Source organism: Physeter macrocephalus, chromosome 18 (assembly GCF_002837175.3).
Source record: "Physeter macrocephalus isolate SW-GA chromosome 18, ASM283717v5, whole genome shotgun sequence".
NCBI classification, from domain to species: Eukaryota; Metazoa; Chordata; class Mammalia; order Artiodactyla; family Physeteridae; genus Physeter; species Physeter macrocephalus.
The window spans coordinates 7,827,837-7,850,256 of NC_041231.1; the positions used below are offsets into that span (position 1 = coordinate 7,827,837).

Here is a 22,420-nt window from a genome sequence, read left to right on the forward strand (position 1 = left end):
ACGTGATGCGGAGGCGGTGGGCCGAGGACTGGACTGCAGCCTGGGGGGCTCTCCGCCTGGGGCCCTGCCCCACCCTCGCCTCCCTCCGGCTTTGGGCCTTGGCTGCGATCGTGCTCCAGTGGGTGCACAGATGCACCCCCAAGAGACATCGGCCCCGCGGGCCGTGGTTCTGTGTTCTTTTTTCCGGCCACTCGTTTAGTGTTTCAGTCGAAAGCTTTCCTTTGCAAACAGGGCCTCAGGAGTCAGGTAACTCTAGCGGTCAGAACGCTCCCTGTTTTTGCTTCCTTCCAGCAAACGTTGGTGTGGTTCTCTGGTCTGGGGGGAGGTCCTCCTTTCCCGAGCCGGCAGACTGAGCCCCAGGCGTGGTCCTGTTTCCTCCCCCATAACCGGTGTCCGCCCGGAACCTGGCGTGTGAGGCGACCACCTGTGCTGCTGCATAGGAGACAGATGCTAAAACGGGGCCCCGCCTGAGCCCCGGCGCGTCCCACCCCACAGTGAGACAGGCCTGGCCTCTTCCCCCAGGCGGGACCCTGCATCTGGGGCTTGGGAGACCCGCCTCAGACCCGCGTGTCTTGTGTGGCTCCGGGGCTCGGGGCGGCCTGGGCGCTGACGTCTCCTCTCTGCCGCCCCATCTTCTCTTCCGTCAGGTCCTGGCCTGGCCTTCATCGCCTACCCGAAAGCCGTGACCATGATGCCGCTGCCCACGTTTTGGTCCATCCTGTTCTTTATTATGCTTCTCTTGCTCGGACTGGATAGCCAGGTGTGTACAGAGCGAGCGGCTGGCCCCGGGGTGGGACCGCCTCCGCCCCCCTCCACCCCCGCCCAACCTGGTTCCCGAAGAGCCTCCCCCTCTGTGCTGTGAGCGAGCTGCTCGCACCCCATCGCGGCCCTCTGCAGACCCGCAGCAGCCTCGGGACCCCCGGAGTGGAACCAGCCCCAGGGCGGCAGCAGGATGTTGCCTGCCGCAAAGCTCGGGCCTTTGACCTCGGCGAGGGGAAACGGACAGCCACAGGGTGTGGTCCGCAGGGAGCCATGGGTACCCCGAAAAGTCGTGGCGTGTGCCGTGAAGCACGGGGCACTCGGGCCAGGAGGGACATGGCACGCAGGCCGTTCGGGCAAGGGGCCAACACCTCTGTCCAGGGCGTGAGGTGGTCACTGGCCAAGCCGTCACCGGCGGTCCTAAGTGTGGCCACAGAAGCCGGAACCGCGGCTGTGTTCTCTGCTTCCTGGGGCACATGGGTCCGCGAGCTTGGCCCCCGTGGGGAAACTGATCCTCCGGAGCCTTGCCAACACCCATCCTGCCCTCCGGCCTTGCCGGCTTTCTGCCCCCTCCCCGCAACGGGCAGGACTCCACGTACACCATGGTCGTTTCCTGCGCTTCTTAACCCCCGCGTCCCATCCCTCCAGGGCTCAGGCCTCCCCCCGACCCCCTGGGGATGTCGATGAGAGCCAGCTGGGGGCTGCATCTGGCTTTGGAGTAACACTGTTCCCAGCCCCCGTGCTGCTCTGTGTCATGGAACACGTTTCCTCCCCCGCTCTGAGCCTCAGTTTCCTCATCTGGTAAATGGGTATGATTATACCTACATTGCCTTGTGGGAAATGCCAGGCACAGTGCCTGGTAGGGAGCAGTCGGTGGTGCTCGGAGGGCCGTAGAGTGAGCCCCCGGGACACCTTCCCTGGAGACAGGTGTGTTTTCTCTGAGGCCTTCTCGAGAGCACAGGTGTGGCTCCCGGGGTGGGCAGTTAAGCTGTGCGGGGCGGGCTGGCCCTGTGCGCACGGCCACACGGGCCTTCATCCGAGGTCAGGCACTGAAAGGCAGCCTCGTTTGCAGGCTGGGGTCCGGCTGCCTCACAGAGGTCTGGTCTCACCCTGTGAGGGGTGGGGACCTGCTCCTGTTCAGGAGAGAGCTTTGCCGCTGCCCCCTGGGCAGCAGCCTCAAAGCCCGTGCCCGGATGGTCCCCGGGGGCTCAGAACCCGGTAGGAGGAAAGTCCTAGAAGGTCAGGCAGCGCAGAGGAGGTGGTCTGCTGGCAAGGTCAAGAGCAGAGTGGAGGCTTTGGCGGAAACAGGACCAGGATTATCAGAGAAGACGGAAGGAAGGCATTTGGGAGACTGTAAACAAAATACTTGTGCAGTTGTTGATGGGCTTGAGCTGTGTAAACAGCAAGAGGACTCCATCCATCATTCCTAGTTAATGAGTTTGGCCTTCAGAGGCCCCAAGCAAATGGCTTTTATAACTTCTTCCAGAGCTCTCAGTGAAAGCCAAAGACTAAAACAGAAAGAGGTTAATAAATGACAAAGCATGACATCTCCATGGGCCCAAACTTGGCCTCTTGGGATGCGGAACTGCTTCGTGAACAGGCGGAGGTGGTTATTCATTAGATTTCCCCTGGTTGAGGGTGTGCGCCTCTGAGCCAGGCCCACTGCAGCTGTTTGCTCAGGGAATCTCAAAGCTCTCAAAGCCAGCCTCGCAGGGAGCCGTTGCTCTCCTGCTTCAGAGCAGGGAACTCATGGCACTGAACGACCTGCCTAATTGCTGTGCCAGGAAAGGGCACGGTGGGAGTCGAACCCTGGCATCCCTCCCCTGCATCTATGTGCTCTGTGAAGTCAGGGACGTGGGGGAAGGTTTTGCAGATGCCAGCGACCACCTCGTACAGCACCAGCAGTGATAGGGGTCCAGCCCTGCGAGCTGTCCACTCGGACCGGGCTTCCCGTGTCATGTGTGGCAAAATACACATGACACAAAATCAACTGTCGTAACCATTTTTAAGTGCCCAGCTCAGAGCGTTAAGTACGCTCACGTTGTTGTGCAGCCATCACCACCGTCATCTCCAGAACTTTCTCATGTTCCCAGACTGAAACTCTGTCCCCACTAAACACGAACCCTCCCCCCAACCTAGCTTTTATGCATCAGCTCCTTAATCCACCCAGTGTCCCGATGCCTGGGTACAGCTGTCCCCCAGAGCCGAGAAGACTGAGGCTCAGAGAGAACTGGACCTGGTCTGAGGCCGCACCCAGTGGGTTAGGGACTGGAGGCAAGGCTGCCTGTCCCCAGACCTGCCAGTTCGTCCCTGCTCGTTGGCCTTTCCTTTGCGTTCCCCCCAAAGAACTCCATTCTTTGGACATGCAGGGATCCACAGCCAGTCTCAGGCAGGGGGAGTGGTGAGCCTCGCTCATTAGAGGAGGAAGGGCTCCCAGCATCTGGGGGGAGCACTGCGTTTGGCTGAGGGGCCGTCGTACCGCTATGTGTCTCCCAGGGAGAGGGAGTAGGACCGTCCCCCACTTGGAGGCAGATGCCTGTCGCTAGCCGGCCTGCCCGAGGGGGACACAGTCTGTGAGCAAACAAGGAGAAGAGAGCTGGATCCCCTCTCTCCCGGGAGCTCACCCACGCAGCCCCGGACGTGCGTTAGCAGGGCTCGCCCCGTTGCCAGTCTGCTCTGATGATCTCCCATCTTTCTCATCACCCCTGTGGAGCACGCAAGATGCTCCCATGTTACAGAGAAGGAAGCTGAGGCGCAGAGACGTCAGGGTCACACCGCTATTAAGTGAGGGAGGTCTCGAGAGGCTGGTGGAGGGGGTGAGGGCTGGGGTGGGTGTCCCCCAGAGGTGCAGTGAACTTGGAAACAAGGAGCTCGTGCTGCTGTTGGCCCTGACTCTCAGTCAGGATCTTCCTGGATCTTCCTGTCTTTAATTTTCCAATCTCAAAAAAGGAAAGAACCTTTGTTTTTTTTGTTTTGTTCTGTTTTTTATTTATTTATTTTTCTTTTGTCTTTGGCTGCGTTGGGTCTCCGTTGCTGCGCGCGGGCTTTCTCTAGTTGCGGCGAGCGGGGGCTACTCTTCGTTGCGGTGCGCGGGCTTCTCATTGCGGTGGCTTCTCTTGTTGCGGAGCACGGGCTCTAGGCGCGAGGGCTTCAGCAGTTGTGGCTCGTGGGCTCTAGAGTGCAGGCTCAGTAGTTGTGGCGCACGGGCTTCATTGCTCCGCGGCATGTGGGATCTTCCCGGCCCAGGGATCGAACCTGTGTCCCCTGCGTTGGCAGGCGGATTCTTAACCACTGCACCACCAGGGAAGCCCCAGAACCTTTGTTTTTAACTGCTTTTCAAGCTTAATGTTTGAGCTGCGGGTCTGCTATAATCCAGTGGCAACTTAGGCTCAGAACCCCTTTGGCTGACACATCTATCAGAGGTCAACTCATCAGCCCCCTCTTCTCTTTGGACCCCTTTCAAGAGCCTCTTGATCATCTTTTCCCTGAATTTCCAGCCCCTTCGGGCACATGAAAGGGACTTGCTCCTTGTGTATGTTCCTCGATCCTCCCGTGATGCTTCCCAAAGGAGTCAGCCGTTGGCCATGTCTTGTAGGAAGGCTGGGGAAACCTCCTTCCCAAAAGCCTCTCCCAGATGAAAGAGCAGACAGGTCGAGGTTTTAGCCTTTTAACATTTAAAGGAATCAGATGGCCTCAGAGGGTGTGTCGGTTGGCAGAGCAGTTTGGCTGTAGCCACCCCAGTTACAAGTGCGTGTGCGTGCCCTTTAACTCTGAAGTGTCCTTCTAGACTGTGCTACGGGTACTTGCGCACACAGGCCTAAAGACAGACGTGGGGGAAGAGTCCTGCCCAGGTCAGCAGCCGCAGAGGCCGGACGCCGTCTGCAGGGCACTGGTTAGATCCATGATGATAAGCGTCCACAGGATGGAGTTTTATGCCACCGTTTAAGAACCGAGGCAGCGGGCTTCCCTGGTGGCGCAGTGGTTGCGCGTCCGCCTGCCGATGCAGGGGAACCGGGTTCGCGCCCCGGTCTGGGAGGATCCCGCATGCCGCGGAGCGGCTGGGCCCGTGAGCCGTGGCCGCTGAGCCTGCGCGTCCGGAGCCTGTGCTCCGCAATGAGCCGTGGCCGCTGAGCCTGCGCGTCCGGAGCCTGTCCTCCGCGACGGGAGAGGCCACACCAGTGAGAGGCCCGCGTACCACAAAAAAAAAAAAAAAAAAAGAACCGAGGCAGCTGCACGGACTGATGCGGGGTGACCTCCGGGTTAAATCATTAGGTGCAAAGATGAGAAGATTTAGAAAGATTGAGGGTCACCCTAGAAAGTTACCCGTGGACTGGCCTTTTCGATCAGCTGCTTTACCTTTTGGGGAGCCCAGGGATGGGTTCCTGGGGTCACAGGCAGCATTTGCCTCACACGTGTGGGCCTTTGGGCATGCACGCACGTGTGCAAAATCCCCCCACGGGCCCACGATCCCCACAGGGTTAAAAACCACCATGTGAATTGGATGGGGAGCTAAGGCCCAGCCTTGCCTGGGTTACCACCCCTTGGTCACGTGCTGCCACGCGGCTCTTTGCGCCAGGCCCGGCCGGGCGCTCAGGTCCCAGAAATGATGGGGCACCGCCCTTGGCTTCAAAGATGACCCAGACCAAAGTGGGAGGTTGCCGCGTCAACGCACGCGTGCCAGCGAGCGTGCCCGGTGGAGGGTCAGCACGGGCCTCAGAGAAGCGCTCGGGGCCGCAGGGGTGTGGAGTATTTGGACAGCTGCGCGTGGCCCGCCGGGCCTGGCTCAGCGGGCAGTACTGCTCACCACACGGCTGCGGGACCTCTACCACTCACCCCTCTCCTTTCCTCCCCAGTTTGTGGAAGTGGAAGGACAGATCACGTCCTTGGTTGATCTTCACCCATCCTTCCTAAGGAAGGGTTTCCGCCGGGAAATCTTCATCGCCTCCATATGTTGTGTCAGCTACCTGCTGGGGCTGACCATGGTGACGGAGGTAGGTGGCCCTCTCAGCTGGCATGAGGGGCCTCCCCTGGCAGGGCCCTTGTTGCTCTAAGTATGTTTCAAAGGTCAGTTCAAGGCCACGCCACCTCCCCGCTCCCCGCTGTGGAGGCAGCGGGGTGAGAGGTCCAGGCCCGCTGAGCTCCCTGCCCCCCTACTTCAGGAGTCCTGCCCCATCCAGGGGCAGCAGGAGGCAGCTCAGGACCCAGCACTTGAGCCAGACTCCCTGCCCCACTTCCCTGTTACCCTGGCAGCAGAGGCCTGAGGAAGGGGTACTTCAGCCAAACTCCATTTTAACCACAGCTCTGTCCCGCCCCCCGCCCCCCCGCCCTCGCCACATGCAGTGGCCCTTCTCAGGCCTGCAGGGGAGGCATGTGAGTGTGTGAGCCTAAGCCCGGGCCCGGGGCTAACCCTCCTGTGCCCCTCACCCGTCTCTCCATACTCTCCAGCACAGGGTTGCACTGGCCCCCAAATTCGGGGTTTCACATCACCGATTTTCCTTACCAGAAGTAAAAATAAATGCTTTTCTCCAAGTGTCTGTAAGAAACACCCCCTGAAAGGCAGACCACAGGTTCATACACTGAGCGACGGGGTCTCACTGATGTCTTCTGTGTTGGCCACAGTGAGTGTTAAGCCCCTCCTTTGGAAACAGGCTTCAGAGAACCCATCATTTCTCGCTAAGAAGGACATGTTTTGCTTATTTTTCTCTGTGTGTGTGTGTCTTTTTAATTAAATTTGTCACACATGAAGTTAAGCATCTTTTTAGACATGTATCTGGTCCTTACACCCTCTGCACATTTTTTTCCCTTGGGTTTTGTATTTCTTATTGACAGGCCAGATCTCTTTATATATGGAGGGAATGAGATGCCAAATAACAAATCCACCTACTCTGGTTTTTTCTTCACAGGGTGGCATGTATGTGTTTCAGCTCTTTGACTACTATGCAGCTAGCGGTGTATGCCTTTTGTGGGTTGCATTCTTTGAATGTTTTGCTATTGCCTGGATATATGGTGAGTAGAGATGTTTGCATATCTTACTCAAGTCTCTCCTTTGGGCTTCTCTATCTAGAAGCTTCAGAAACAGAATTCTAGTGGGAATTTCATTTTGAGTCAAACACAGAGGCGCTCCCTGCCTGGACTTTTCCTCTCAAGGCCACCCCTCCCGGCACAAATAATCTGACCGTAGCCACACCGAAGATTCTCCCCATGCTGAAGGTGCGAGGTGTGAGTGGATGCTTTGACAAACGCAGAATTTGGCCATGCAGGGGGTCTGTCTTTGATGAACCACTCTAGGGTCCAGGAATGGTCCATTCTGACTTCCTCGAGACCTTGGAATGGCCACATGGCCACACCGGGATTTGGGGGTCTGCGTAAAGTTGCCAGAAAAATACCGGGTGCCCAGAGACATGCGAATTTTAGATCATTTCAGATAAACGTCTGCCAACACTTGGGTCTATGTGGTGTGGGGATGCAGGGACCTGGATGAGGCCCTAGAGACACCCCCTCCCCGCCACCACCCCCAGGGCCCTTGAGCCCCTGCTGTGCTGTCCCCAGGGCGGATGCCGCGTCGGACACCGGGTCAACATCTGTCTGCCTCTGTCTCTTGCAGGCAGTGATAACTTTTATGACGGTATTGAGGACATGATCGGCTATCGGCCTGGGCCCTGGATGAAGTACAGCTGGGCCGTGGTCACTCCGCTTCTCTGTCTTGTGAGTGTCCTTCCGCGCGGCCGTGGGCAGTAGCTGTTCCTCCCCGGGGCTTGACAGTTTCACCCGCTAACCCATCGTTCGCTCAGCGTCTGCTTAGTGCTGGCCTCTGACAAGCTTAGTGACAGCCGTGCTTGGGGAGGGGGCCAGGCTCCTCCGGAGGGCTCCCTGTGCTGCATGAGTAGGAGCCTGTCAGGAGGAGGGAGCAGGAAGGGCACTGCTGGCAGGGGAGCGTGAGTTGGCCACATCAAGAAATTTCGGGGGGTTCCATCACTGAGTACCTGACCTTTCCCCAAACCCTTCCAGGGTTCATGGGCACAGTCAGGGTCACTGATTAAGTTGAGGGGCCTTGGGGAATGTCGAATGGAGACGTCATAGACCCTGGAAATGTGGTGTTTCCTATGGAGGGTGGGGCTCGTGCCTGGAGAGGGGAGGTCCCAGCAGAGAGGAGCCCTGGGCTCTCCCAGGAGCAAGGAAGCTTAGTAGCCGCCAGGACCCAAGGGCAGTGATGTGCACGTGCCCCTTCGCACCAGGGTTCCCGCACCTGCCATCTGGGCATGTGGCCTTGGGGCCCAGGCACCCGTTAGGCTCCACTAGGAGGCTCTGGCCACAGGGAGGTCCTCGGCAGCAAAAGCTGCTTCCCTGCCGGTGTTTGAAACCTATCGCGAGCTTGGAGCTAATTGCAAGGAGAGACGTCTGCTGTGCTGCTCTCAGCTCAGACCGTGGGGAGCACAGATGGCAGAATTGGTCTTGTGTTTAGGAACCAGGTGCCGGGAGATAAATGGGCCCTCCCCTCAGTGACCTCTGTTTCCAGGCCTGTCCTCACAGGGCCCCAGTTCCCGCATTTGTAAAACAAGGAGACTGACCGATGCGGGGCTGAGTGGCAGCGACCGTCTTAGGTTGTTACTTTGTTGCTGAGAGCGGTCTCGGCCTTTTCATCTGAGAGGCAGATTTTCCCCACAAAATTAAGGAAGCCGTGGCAGCCAGTAACCACGATCGGGGAGTGCATTGTTGGAGGTGAATTTAGGTGGGTGCAAAGCCCGTGTTCTCATCCTCACTTAGTGATTTATTTGTGGGCAACTCCGCTCACCACTCTGACCATCGGATTCCTCCTCCCTCCCTCAGGGATTAGATAGGTGAGAGGCTGCACTCTGAGGTGGCGGGAAGAGGCACGGGACACAGCTGCTTCCCGGTTGGGCCGGGAGGGCACAAATGCCCTCCCTTGGAACCCTCCCACGCTAAGCGTCACCCCCACGTAGGACGACAACAGGGCCGGGCATACAGTAGGTGCCTAATGGAGAGCGTCCCCCCCACCCCCTCGCCGATCCTGGTTTAGATAGATTTGTCTCCCTTCAAACCCCCCTTATTAGATAATGAAGGTTTAAGTCATTTTCACTGGGGTCTACACGGACAGGCCGTAGTTCTGACCAGAAGCAGCCCTCCAGCCAGCCTAGCGTGCGGGCTTTGGGGCGCAGAGCTGACCCCACCCCACTCCTATGTTCCTTAAGAATTAAAAGCCACTTCTGTTTTTCCTCTTGACACCACCGTTTTGAAGTATCACTGATCATTGGCGAGTCTGACCCTCCCAGAGGAAAAGACAGTCTAGGGAGGGTCACAGGCCCGGGCAGGCAATGCCACACTGAGAGTGCCGGGGAAAGAGCCTGTTTGGCTGGAAATAGGTCTGTCAGTCAGTGATGTGGACATGCTTAAGGGACAGAGCCCTATGCTGTGTTGTGATAATGGACCCCTGGATGCAAAGGTGGTTAAAAACCAACCTTCAAGATAAGGACAAGCTGATCCTAACGTATAGTTCACTTGAAGTTTTTGGATGCTTATTTTTAAGATTAAAAAAATGCTTAGGATTATTATAAATCAATATTTATCAAAAAGCAAAAATTTTTGATAAATGGCTCGGGCGTGGCTTAGGCTGGACCCCCCCCCAACAGGGCAGCAAGGCCCAGGTCCACACCCTGCCTTGGGGGCTGGGCCTGGGGCTCCGAGAGGGAGGTGGAGGGGTGGCAGTGGGGGAAGGGAAGCTGTGTGCCCCCAGAGCTACAGCACATGACAGGGAAACAGGGGAATGAGACAGACACACCTCCCGCTCTCATTGACTCAGGCTGGGTGGGGAATGATCACGAGGGAAGTGTGGGCACCTGACCGAGCCTGGGCGAGGCCTGGGCGGGACCATTAGTGCAAATTTAGGATGAGGAGAAGGTGAGCAAGAGAGAGGTTCCCCGTGAGCGGGAAGAGCTTGCCCAGAGACCCCAGGGCAAGCGGCTGAGAAGCTGAGAGGAGTTCCAGGTAGCTGGCGTGTAGTTGCAGAGGAAGAGGCAGTGGGTAGGTGACGGGGAATTGCCAGCCAGACGAGTGTGCATCCCGAAGGTCCTGGGGAACCGCACAAGGGTGTTGAGCAAGGGGGCGGCTTGATCAGGTTTACCCTGGGGGCGGCCCTCCTGCACCCGTGGGAGAAGGCTGTGAGCCCCTTGGGGGGAGCCTGCCCTGGTCCCAGAAGCCCCCTGACCACCCCCGTCTCTCCACAGGGATGTTTTATCTTCTCTCTCGTCAAGTACGTGCCCCTGACCTACAACAAAGTCTACGTGTACCCCAACTGGGCCATCGGGCTGGGCTGGAGCCTGGCCCTGTCCTCCATTGTGTGTGTCCCCTTGGTCATGGCCATCCGCCTCTGCCAGACGGAAGGGCCATTCCTCGTGGTAAGCACACAGGGCCCCGAGTCTGCATTTGGGGGTGGGGGCAGGATGCTGAAGGCCAGCCAGCTGTCAGTTTGCTGTGTGACCTTGGGCAGGTCACTTGCCCTCTCTGAGCCCCAGACCCCTCACCTGCCCTGTGGAGTGGTTGAGATTGTGGGCAGGAGAGTGTGTGGCGGGAAAATGGGCGGCAGTGACACATTCAGGGGCCGGGCCGGGGGCCGGAGAGGTGGTGGCGGCTTTGGATGCCAAGATAAGAGCCAGGGCTTTACCCGGGAGCAGTGGGGGCCGGGTTGCCCAAGCGGTGAGACGGGAGACAGGAGCTCACGTGCAAGGCTAAGCTCCAGCCAGAGGCCTTCCCCGGCCCTGGAGCCAAGTTTCAGACGAGCCCAGCCCGTGCTGGTGTTCCCCTCGCCGGACATGTGGCCCCATCTGCTGCCGGACCCGCAGAAGCCACCTGTGCACCGAGCAGAGCCGCCAGTCTCCTCCCTGCACCTCCCTCCCGCCACCATCCTCTCAGAAATTCCTCCAACCATCTTGGAGATTCCAGGCCCTGGCAAAAGTCGGGGCTCTTTCCAAGAAATCCTTTTCTTAGAATGTCCCTTAACCTTTGGGCTTGGGCTGGCTCCAAGACGGCACTGTTTTGTTCTGGGCCGTTTTTATTGTTATTCTCTTAAAAATCTGGAGCCAGGATGTCCTGGGGCCCTGGCTCCCTCTTGGGCTGGGCCGGTTTCCTTGTGGGCAGGGGATTGGCCTGGAGGTGTTGTTGGTGGGGAAAGATGCCAGGCCGGGCAGCAGGAGACCAGACCAGCCTTCCCGAGACAGAGGAAGTGGGCAGGGGTGTGCCAGGAGGAAACCACGAGGCTGGGGTCTGTCTGAGCCAGGAGGACCCTTGGGGTGTTCCTGCAGCGCTGGACCCATTGTATTTTCTCAGAGGACACAGGGAAGGACCCCAGTATTCAGCCAGAATGCTGACTGGCCCTATCGTTTGTCAAAATACTGAAATCCCCCAGGAATTTCCAGAATGTCCCTACCACCCAGAAACCAAAGGGTTAATTGAGGGCACAACAGGGGGTGTTGGTTGTCTGTCCTGACTGCTCAGTGCCCACAGCTACGCCCAACAGGTCACTGACTTGTGGCTCTTTGAAGCCTAGTTTTAAAATATTGTTCCATCCCAAGTTTAGAGGTTTGGGCAGAGGGGGGGTTGGTGTGGGGGAAGCATTCGAGTCCACCCCAAGTTCACAACCGGTCCTCACCCCCAGACCTGACCATTAACCCAAGCCCCCTCCTCTGAAGGCAGCTGGCCGCCATCCACCCGTCTGCACCACATGCCCCTCGACCGGCTACCTGCACAGGTTGCCAAGGGGTCCTCCCAGCCATGACCTTCTCTCTGAGCTCCATCCTGGGAGGACTCCACTTACGTCTGCGCCTCCTGCATAAACGGGGCCCCAGGTAGCTGCCCGGGGCTGTTTGCCTGGGGCGCACACCCAGTGTACAGATGTCGGGAGGGGCAAAACGATGAAGGGGGGAGCAGGGCCCTCCCCTCCTGCTGGGTTCCAGCCTCGCCCTGTACCTGGGGCCTCTGGTCTGGTTCCTCCAGGGCCCAGGCAGCCCACCCAGGTGGGGAGGGGGAGCGGGGGCTCAGGAAGGCAAGCACCGTTGCAGGACGCAGTGATGCTCTCGGCTCTGGCCCCCGCGTTCAAGGAGATGTGGGCCTGGGGTTGCCAGACCTGTGGCCTTTAAAGAGTAGAAGGAAGTCTGGATTTTCAAATGAAATGTCCTAGCTTTTAACAAGCAGCTTTTAAAAATTGTTATATACCTAAATGGAACGTAAATGCCGAGATAGAGGGTTTCTTGTTAGCACCTGCTTCCTGCTTAAGCCTCTGAGTGGACACTTGGCGGGAGGTGGGCTGGGAGGCGGGAGTTCTGAGTTCAAGCCTCAGCTCTGCTGTTGCTTTTCTGGGTGCCCTGGGGAGGGCTCTTTCCCTTACTGATCCTATTGTCTGGCAACCTGGGGAGGACAGACTGCCGTGTGCCTGGCAGCGGTCCAGCCTCTGGCCCCTCTGTTGGGAGGGGCAGCGCGGACCCGGGCAGCGGTCTCCAGGCCCTCAGTGGGGAGATGGAGCAGGCAGGACGTGCAGCTTGTGGGAGACGGAGGTTCTCCTCGGGGAAAGTGGGAGCCATGGGAGGCTCAAGACAGTTACCCAACCTCGGGCATCCAAACTGCAGAGACCCAGCTGCTTTGCAAGTCAGAGAAGCAGGGGAACGGGAGTCACGGCGAGGTGTATTTCAGCTCCATGGGAGAAAGAATGGGGAAAGAGTTTGGAGGCGGAGTCCCCCGTCCCTGAGGCGCGTAAGCAGGGCTTGGCCGAGGAAACTACCGGTGCGCGCTCTGCCCTCATTCAGGGCCTGGAGAGACCTTAGTTCAAGTCCTCTATTTGCCAGTGGATGAAATGGGCGGTCCAGAGAGGGTACTCGTTTGGCAAAGGCCACGGAGCACACTGGCAGGACCCGAGGTGAAGAGGGAAACCGGGCCCGCTGACGTGCCTCCCCGTACCTGTCCCCTTCTTTCTCCAGAGACTCAAGTACCTGCTGACCCCGAGGGAACCCAACCGTTGGGCCGTGGAGCGAGAGGGGGCGACGCCCTACAGCTCCCGCATGTCCGTTAACAACGCGCTCAGGAAACCAACCCACATCATAGTGGAGACCATGATGTGAGCTCTCTCCCAGTCGACGGGCTGCTTTCCTGCTGTTTACTAACATTAGATTCTTATAGGACCAGGTTTACAGAGCTTTATATTTGCACTAGGATTTTTTTTAAATTGTCACAGAAAATGTGTGTGTGTGTGCGTGCGTGTGTGTGCGTGTGTGTGTGTGTGTGTGTGTGTGTGTGTGTGTGTGGTGTCATGTGTATGTGTATTTTGTTTTGATTTGGGAATATTTTGTACAAAAAGAATACCCACGGGCAGCTGTCCGGGGTGAGGCAGAGCTTTCATATGGAATTTGATGTATTTTATGGGAACTTGGTCAATTTTTCTTTGTATTTTTTTTTAACATATAACTATGTATACACGTCGAGATTGTCCTACACTTACATTTTATCAAAAAATGTGTGTGTGTGTGTGTGTGTGTGTGTGTGTGTGTGTGTGTGTGTGTGTGTGTGTGTGTGTGTGGTGTCATGTGTATGTGTATTTTGTTTTGATTTGGGAATATTTTGTACAAAAAGAATACCCACGGGCAGCTGTCCGGGGTGAGGCAGAGCTTTCATATGGAATTTGATGTATTTTATGGGAACTTGGTCAATTTTTCTTTGTATTTTTTTTTAACATATAACTATGTATACACGTCGAGATTGTCCTACACTTTTACCACTTGAATTGATCTTGCCAGCAATAGATCTCGTTTTCAAAAGCAATTCTTCGGTGCTGTGTAGCTGGCAGAAAGCTCTGCCCCCAAAATGCAGGGTGGAATTTTCCTGGGACAGCAGACCCATTTTAAAGGTGTAGTACCTTACCAACCTGGTTCAAGGGAAGCAAACAGCTATCTGGCCAGACCCCGAGGGGCTGGAGAAAGGAAGTCTGTCGGGAGACGCCTCACGACCCTTGTCTTAGCCAACGAGAGAGATGCCAAAGTGAGGAACCAACCCCTCAAATATAAAGGGACTCAAAGCCCACAGATGAGGCCCAACAGGAAAAGTCTGGTGCTAAGAGCCCTGGAAACCACTGCATCCAGAGCAGAGTCTCTTTTACTTCGAGATCGAGGGGAGGGTAGTCAGAAGGACTGTCAGAGCCGTCCGTCTGCGAGGGAGCGCGGCGTGCTTCCTGGGGCGTCCCAGGGAGGGAGTGGAGGCCGCCCGGCAGGATCTGGGGGTCTCAGGGCTGCACACCTCACACAGATGGGGCTGTCGCCTGGATGGGGATTCCGATCAGGTTCGGGGCGCTCCCCCAGCCGACGTCTCTCGGTCTCTCGCAGCTGCTTGTCGGGGAGCAGCTGCTTGTCGGGGAAGCGTGGCGTACAAAGGACGTGGCCCCAGGCACCCGGGAACTGATGTGGGGGAGGGGGCGGTGCTCTTCTTTCCTCAGCTGTCCGCCCTCAGCTCTGTGTTCATCTCTCAGAGGCTCTTGTTGAAGGCGCCAGCCCTGGGCCGCCCCGGCGCCTAGCGGGGAGTACCAGCAGCGAGCTTTCACTGGGCCCAGGTGCTCCCCAAACTCCTCTGCAAATTCAGGCACAAGGACAACCCACGCTGGTAGCCTGGGAGATAAGGAAACTCTTTATTCCCCCCTCCCCGCAAAAGCTGGGGTCGGGTACCCACCATGTGGGGATCGAGGTCAGGGTTGTTCGGGGGCAGGCACCCCAGCACTGGCGTTCCTCCCTGAACCAGGACGGAAGGCACTCCACCTTTAAAACCCCAAGTACGGACGCCCCTCCACCCAGCCCGCATTTGGATCTAAACGGTGCCATTTAAACAGAAACTTCCCAGTTCAGGGTCTAAAGTGAACTGAAACGTCGTCACGCGCAAACGGCAGTGACTGCCTCGGGGGTGCGGAGAGCAGGATCCGGCTCTGGCGTTCAGGGCGGGGGCCCTCTGAATCCTGGGACCCCCTCCCCAAATCTGGGCAGGGGAGGAGTCTCGGGTGTCCCCCTCCCAAGGGGCAGAGGCGATTCTGAACCTCTGGTCTTCAGCAAGCATTCACGGCCCGCTGTCTCCAAAACATATACCCTGCCAAACAGCACCCAGTCCTATTCCAAACCGTCAGCAAGTCTGTGTGCCTATTTTACGATGCATTTATGGTTGCTACTGTGTCTGATTTGATTGTATTGTTTTGGGGTTTTTTCCTGATTTGATCAAGTAGGAATGTGAGCTGTTCTCCATTGTCTTACGGAACTTTAGTAAACTAACCACTGTCATGACTGGGGACAGGTTACGTGCGGGGGCGAGGAGGGCCACGGTGTTTCGGGCTGGTAGGCAAATTGCAACATTCTGGAAATGGCCCGAAAAAGGCCTCTTCTTATAAGATTCCCAGACCAAATTCTAGACCAAAGACACATACAGACCAAGCCCCCAGGCCCCGCCTGGAGGGAAGGTCAGCCCCTTTCCCAAGCCTGATCCTCGCCCATCTCCCGGAGCCCCCGTCTCCACTTGTGACCCTCCTGTCTGATAGCCTAGCTCTTGTGTATCAGCAGAACTCTGCTCTGGGAGGACAGTGTGTAATGGTGTGTGACTTCTACGTCTCCACAGAAAGGAACCTTGTCACTGGAGCTCACGACTCTGGTCCGCCTGTCTCTGGGCAGAGTCCCCCATCCGTGCTCTGCCTGCGATGGGTTGGAAATTCTGATGCTTGCAGCCGGATCTGGAAGGGGTGCAAGAGAGAGGTTTAAAGGATGTTTTTAGCATGCAGAAATGGGTAATGGCCCCAGGATAATCTCACCTGGGGAGATGCTCTGTCAGATGCAGCTGGGCCTGGGCCCTGTGAGTCCCTGTGCTGGAACCGCACGGTCACTGATAGAGAGGCTTCCTGTGCCCCCGGTCAGCACCCTCGTTGTCAAAGGGGCGTGTTCTCCCCGAAGACCAAAGACCAGCCTTTATGCAAAAGGACATGCTCCGTCCCGAGTTCAGGGGCACGGTGAGCTGCGACCCCGCCCTGTGACCGAGCTCAGGGTGCCAGCTGGATCCCGAGCTCTGGCTCAGCGGGACGGGAGCATCGGTCCACCCGGCACCCGCCCCTCAGCAGCCGTCTGGAAGCGAGGCACTGAGACGTCTGTTGCACCACAGGAAACTGAGGGGTCCAGGCAGAGCCCCTCAGACAGGGTTTAGCCTGAGGCCACGTGGGAAATTCCCAGGTGGCCGGAAGTGGCCTTGGATGATTTCTGGGCCACACACGGCTCCCTCTCTGTAGCTCCGGTCCCACGTTCCCACCCCACATCCCCAGCACACCCCAAGACGGTGGGGAGACAGAGGGGAGAGGGAGCCCCCCTCAGCCTAGCCCAGAGTGTTCTTGTGTCCCCAGGTGCCACCGCACGGTGGTCAGGGCCCCAGCCAGCATCTCCCAGCACTACCCCTCCAGCTGGGGCAATGCTTTGGGCAGCCGGTGCTCCGGCAGGCGCGCCTCCCTTCCGCACCAAGCCTCAGACACAGTCTGGGAAAGGACCCAGGAGAAACCCCTTCAAGGCGGCTAGAGGTCCCATCCAGCCCTCAAACCCAAGGTCAGGTGGGCCAGGCAAGGCTGTCCACGTGGATGCTATGAATATCACTGTGCAAAAATCCAGCAAAGCACAAAACAACAAAGCTCAGACATCAAAACTTGGAGAGGGGTGTAGGTACCCAGAAGCCAGGAAATAGCATTTCCCCCTCCTCTGTGCTCCCTGTCAGTGCCAGGCTTTCAGACTGCAGCTCAGAAGCTGGGTTTCATTGTTCTCTTGTGGGTGTCACTACAGACTATTCTGCCGCGTTCCCTGAGGGATTGGAGCATCTTGTTACATACTTGGCTTCCAATCGAGATGTTGGCTTCATTTCTTTTTTAAACCCAGTTAATTTTCGAATCCCTAGCAACTGTGACTGTATTTAGCACAAGAGAATGCTGAGAATGTGGGTCTTTCTTCCTTCCAGAAATATGTCTGGCTCACCAGAACTTTTTTTGAAACTTCAAAATATTTTTAAGATATTTTAAACTTTTGTAAAAAAAACAAAAAAAATCAACCAACAAGAGACTCTTCCGAGGAGGAGCATTTGTATTTGAATAAAATCCTTGGTGTGTAATTCAGTCTTGCAGTATACAAGCTTTTATGTATCAGTGTTTTCTGATGTGAATCCCTGTATTTTGCAGGGGTTTTCTTTTCCTCTTTGGCTTTTTAGATAAATATGTATACCTATATTTTAAATTCATCTTTGCTTTTTCTTTTTTAGAGGAGTTTGTAATCACCTTATAACATGAAAATAAACATTTCCTTTTTAAAATCCAAAACGTCTGGGTTCTGTTCTGATGCAGCTGTTTCTCGTTACGTTTGCCAAGCACTTTACAGTTTACAAAGGGCTTTCGTTTCTGCCCCGGGACAGTCCTCAGAGCGGGGTGTTATCCTCTGAGGTTGGAGACACTGAGGTAGAGGTTCAGGAGGGGACAGTTTGCCTCGGGGCGCCTGAGTCCCTGAAAGAGTGGGGAATCTCCCCCAGCTGCTTCGACTGATGCCCTGCGACTGGGAGGGCTCATCACCTGAGCCGCGTTGTCATCTGGAGTGAAGCACCACCCCCTTCGTGCTGATTGGACGCGGTGCTCACCGCGCACCAGCACCAGGTGGTATCACTTACACCCAAGCCAGGGCTCTGACCTTCCGGCCGAGAGAGCGCGGGCCGCCGGGAGGCTGGCACGTGACCAGCCCCGGAGGGATGACGCCGCGGACCCCGGGGCCTCAGAAGCGAGGGCAGTCAGGACCCCAGAGGTCAGTGGTTGGCACAGGCATGGTTGGCCTTGGGAAACATGAGCCCAGCCCGCTGTTACGAATGGGGAAACGGAGGCTGGGAGAGGGGCCTGGCTTCCCTGGGGTCACAGAGCAGGTCCGTGTTTGAGGCAGCCTTCGGGCCCACTGGCCCAGCCACCTTTGTGAGTGTGCGAGGTCGGGGGGCTTGCAGGGTCTTTTCCCCAAATCCCCAGACCGAAAACCCTTTCTCAGTAGCTCATTCTACATAGACAATGCTAGAGTAAAATCTCCCTCCCCGCTCTTTCTGTCTGTCTCCCTCCCTCCCTTCTTCCCTGTCTTGGTCACCTGGCCTGTGTTCACATCCTGGTTCCATCCCTGACTACCTGTGTAAAGTACTTAACCTCTTGCCTCCTTCGCTCCTCTCTGATGTTGAGATCATCACACAGCTCCCTCCAAGGCTGTTGGGGAGGCCTATAAGGGGATTTCTTTTTTTATTGAAGTACAGTTAATTTGCAAAGTTGCGTTAGTTTCAAGTGTACAGCAATGTGATTCAGTTGTACATACACATATATACTTTTTCAGATTATTTTCCATTATACGTTATTATAAGATATTGAGTAGAGTTCCCTCTGCTATACAGTAGGTCCTTGTTGTTTATCTATTTTATGTAGTGTGTATGTTAATCCCAAACTGGTCATTTATCCCCTCCATCCCTTTTTGTAATTTTGTTTTCTATGTCTGTGGGTTGATTTCTGTTTTGTAAATAAGCTCATTTGTATCATCCCTCTATACTCCACAAATAAGTGGTATCATATGGCGTTTGTCGTTCTCTGATTTACTTCGCTTAGTATGATCATCTCTAGGTCCATCCATGTTGCTGCCAGCTGCTTTATTTTATTCTTTCTAAAGCTGAGTAGTAGTCCATTAAATATCTGTACCACATCTTCTTTACCCATTCATCTGTCAGTGGACACTTAGGTTGCTTCCATTTCATTTGTATCATCTCTCTATACTCCACAAATAAGTGGTATCATATGGTGTTTGTCGTTCTCTGATTTACTTCGCTTAGTATGATCATCTCTAGGTCCATCCATGTTGCTGCAAATGGCATTATTTCATTCTTTTTTATGGCTAATATTCCATCGTATATACGCACCACATCTTGTTTATCTATTCATCTGTCGATGGACATTTAGGTTGCTTCCAGGTCTTGGCTATTGTAAATGGTAATGCTGTGAACACTGGGGTGCATGTGTCTTTTCGAATTACGGTTTTGTCTGGATATATGCCCAGGAGTGGGATTGCTGGATCATATGGTAACTCTGTTTTTAGTTTTTTAAGGAACCTCCATACTGTTCTCCAAAGTGGTTGCATCAATTTACATTCCCACCAACAATGGAGGCGGGTTCCCTTCTCTCCACACCCTCTCCAGTATTTATTATTTGTAGATTTTTTGATGATGGCTGCTGTGACTGGTGTGAGATGATATCTCATTGTAGTTTTGATCTGCATTTCTCTAATAATTAGCGATGTTGAGCATCTTTTCATGTGCCTGTTGGCCATCTGTATGTCTTCTTTGGAGAAATGACTATTTAGGTCTTCTGCCCATTTTGTGATTGGGTTGTTTGTTTTTCAGTATTAAACTGTATGAGCTGTTTGTATATTTTGGAGATTAATCCTTTGTCAGTCACATCGTTTACAAATATTTTCTCCCAATCTGTAGGTTGTCTTTTTGTTTGCTTGTTTATTGTTTCCTTTGCTGTGCAAAAGCTTTTAAGTTTAATTAGGTACCATTTGTTTATTTTTCTTTTTATTTCCACTACTCTAGGAGGCAGATCCAAAAAAATATTGCTGCGATTTATGTCAAAGAGTGTTCTGCCTATGTTTTCCTCTAGGAGTTTTATAGTATCTGGTCTTACATTTAGGTCTTTAATCCATTTTGAGTTTATTTTAGTGTATGGTGTTAGGGAGTGTTCTAATTTCATTCTTTTACATGTAGCTGTCCAGTTTTCCCAGCGCCACTTATTGAAGAGGCTGTCTTTTCTCCATTGTATATCCTTGCCTCCTTTGTCATAGATGAATTGATCATAAGCGTGTGGGTTTATTTCTGGGCTTTCCATCCTGTTCCATTGATCATTATGTCTGTTTTCTATGCCAGTACCATATTGTTTTTTTGTTTCTTGTTTTTAATAAATTTATTTATTTATTTATTTTTGGCTGCGTTGGGTCTTCGTTGCCGCGTGCGGGCTTTCTCTAGTTGCGGCGAGCAGAGGCTCCTCTTCGTTGCGGTGCACGGGCTTCTCATCGCGGTGGCTTCTCCTGTTGTGGACCGTGGGCTTCAGTAGTTGTGGCTCGCGGGCTCTAGAGCGCAGACTCAGTAGTTGTGGCGCACAGGCTTAGTTGCTCCGCGGCATGTGGGATCTTCCTGGACCAGTGATCGAACCCGTGTCCCCTGCATTGGTAGGCGGATTCTTAACCAATTTGCCACCACGGAAGCCCACTATGTAGCTTTGTAGTATAGTCTGAAGTCAGGGAGCTTGATTCCTCCAGCACTGTTCTTTCTGAAGATTGTTTTGGCTATTTGGAGTCTTTTGTGTTTCCATACAAATTTTTAAAACTTTTGTTCTAGTGCTGTGAAAAATGCCATTGGTAATTTGAGAGGGATTGCGTTGAATCTGTAGATTGCATTGAACAGTATGGTCATCTTAACAATATTGAGTCTTCCAATCCAAGAACACAGTATATCTTTCTATTTGTTACAGGGAATTCTTGCAAAGCCCTCAGAACACTGCTTGGCTTGCAGCCAGGTTGTAGGACCAGTGCTGACTCTCTGTCTTGCCTAGCCTGGCCCACACCTCCGTCCTATTTCAGAAGAGCCCCAAGCCTGTCCCCCTCCCAGCGCTAGGGAGAGCAGCAGTGCCCTGTGCACAGGTCTGGCCCCCAGCAACTCTGGCCCAGCCACATAAATGCACCAGGTGTGACCCAGAGCCTGCTTGCACACCCTCCAAGACAAGGTGCTCACTCCCTCCTGCATAGCTGATGGCGAGAGGCTCTTCCTCTGTTCACAGAGCTGTGGTTCTTCCAGCCAGGCCCAGCCCTGCGCTCTGGGCTCATCCTGCCCTGGAGCCCATTGGGACACTCAGGGACATCGCTGGGCCCCCACCCAGGCTAAAGGGGCTCCACACAGCAGACCCAGCACTCACCTGCCTCAGTGGCTTCCCCTGCACACAGAACAAAATCCGTAGTCCCCACTCAAGCCTCACGCCTGGGCCCTGCAACCTCGAGCCCCACACCCCTTCCTGGCCTCCTTTCTCTTCCTGAGCCCACCAACCTCATTCCACCTCAGGGCCCTTGCACTTGCTGTGCCCCCTGCCTGGGACACTCTACCTCTAGATATCAGCGCAAATGTCACCTTCCCGACCCCTGAACTAAAGCCCCCGGTCACTCTATCCCATGACCCTCTGGTTCTCTCCACTGCGCTGTCTACCTCTTAGAATAATTCCTTATGACTCGCTGGTTCACTGTCTTGCACGAGAATATAACCCTCCTGCATGCAGATAGGTCCTCATCTGTCTTGTTCATGATGAAGTTTGCCAAGGGGGTAGACTGATGCATACTATATTAGTGCTTTTTGAATTAATGCATTAATCAAAAGCAGGTGAGATGTGACAAGATCCAAAAGAAAGATGACTCTTGCCAACCTCTGATTTTCTTTCTTCTTTATTTTAAATTGACAAATAGTTCATTTAAAATACTGTTAGGTTCTGAAATACACTGGAGTGATTCAGATATATATGTATATATAAATTTAAATATAGGGCTTCCCTGGTGGCGCAGTGGTTAAGAATCCGCCTGCCAGTGCAGGGGACACGGGTTCGAGCCCTGGTCCCGGAAGATCCCACATGCCGCGGAGCAACTAAGCCCGTGCGCCACAACTACTGAGCCTGCGCTCTAGAGCCTGTGAGCCACAACGACTGAAGCCCGTGCGCCTAGAGCCCGTGCTCCGCAACAAGAGAAGCCACCGCAATGAGAAGCCCGCGCACTGCAACGAAGACCCAACGCAACCAAAAATAAATAGATAAATAAATTTTTTAAAAATAAAAATAAATAAATTTAAATATATATATATATATTCTTTTTCAGATTCGTTTCCATTATAGGTAATTAGAAGATATTGAATCTAATTCCCGGTGTGTATACTAAGACACTGTTGATTATGCATTATGTGTATAGTAGCCTGTATCCGTTAAACCCAACCTCCTATTTATCCTTCCCCCACACATTTCTCCTTTGGTAACCATAAGATTCTTATCTATTTCTGTTTTGTAAATAAGTTCACGAGTATCATTCTTCTAAATTCCACATGTAGGTGATCTTATAAAATATTTCTTTTCTCTCTCTGACGTCTTTCACTTAGAATGATAAACGCTAGGTCTATCCATCTTGCCAGAAATGGCATTATTTTATTCTTTTTGATGGTTGAGTATTCTATTTTGTGTGTATGTTTATATATACACACACATGCCACATCTTCTGTGAAATGTATCTCTCACTAGACACTTAGGTTGCTTCCATGTCCTGGCTATTTTATTTTTATTTTATTTATTTATTTATTTATTTATTTTATTTTTTTGTGTGTGGTATGCGGGCCTCCCTCTGCTGCGGCCTCTCCCGTTGCGGAGCACAGGCTCCGGACGCGCAGGCCCAGCGGCCGTGGCTCACGGGCCCAGCCGCTCCGCGGCACGTGGGATCCTCCCAGACCGGGGCGCGAACCCGGTTCCCCTGCATCGGCAGGCGGACGCGCAACCACTGCGCCACCAGGGAAGCCCCCTGGCTATTTT

At 54.3% G+C, this 22,420-nt stretch overlaps 1 protein-coding gene across 3 annotated transcripts in view; it reads left to right on the forward strand.

Annotated features, from left to right (window-relative positions):
- Nucleotides 1–13,248, forward strand: part of SLC6A6 (solute carrier family 6 member 6) — a 94,212-nt gene extending 80,964 nt beyond the window's left edge. For all 3 annotated transcript variants that reach the window (XM_028479803.2, XM_007115625.4, XM_007115626.4), the window contains exons 10-15: nt 648–760; nt 5,613–5,750; nt 6,663–6,765; nt 7,364–7,464; nt 10,002–10,172; nt 12,744–13,248. In XM_028479803.2, the coding sequence (XP_028335604.1) occupies nt 648–760; nt 5,613–5,750; nt 6,663–6,765; nt 7,364–7,464; nt 10,002–10,172; nt 12,744–12,884 (767 nt within the window). In that variant the 3' untranslated portion in view covers nt 12,885–13,248. The remainder of the gene's footprint in view (nt 1–647; nt 761–5,612; nt 5,751–6,662; nt 6,766–7,363; nt 7,465–10,001; nt 10,173–12,743) is intronic.
- Nucleotides 13,249–22,420: the final 9,172 nt, after the last annotated feature.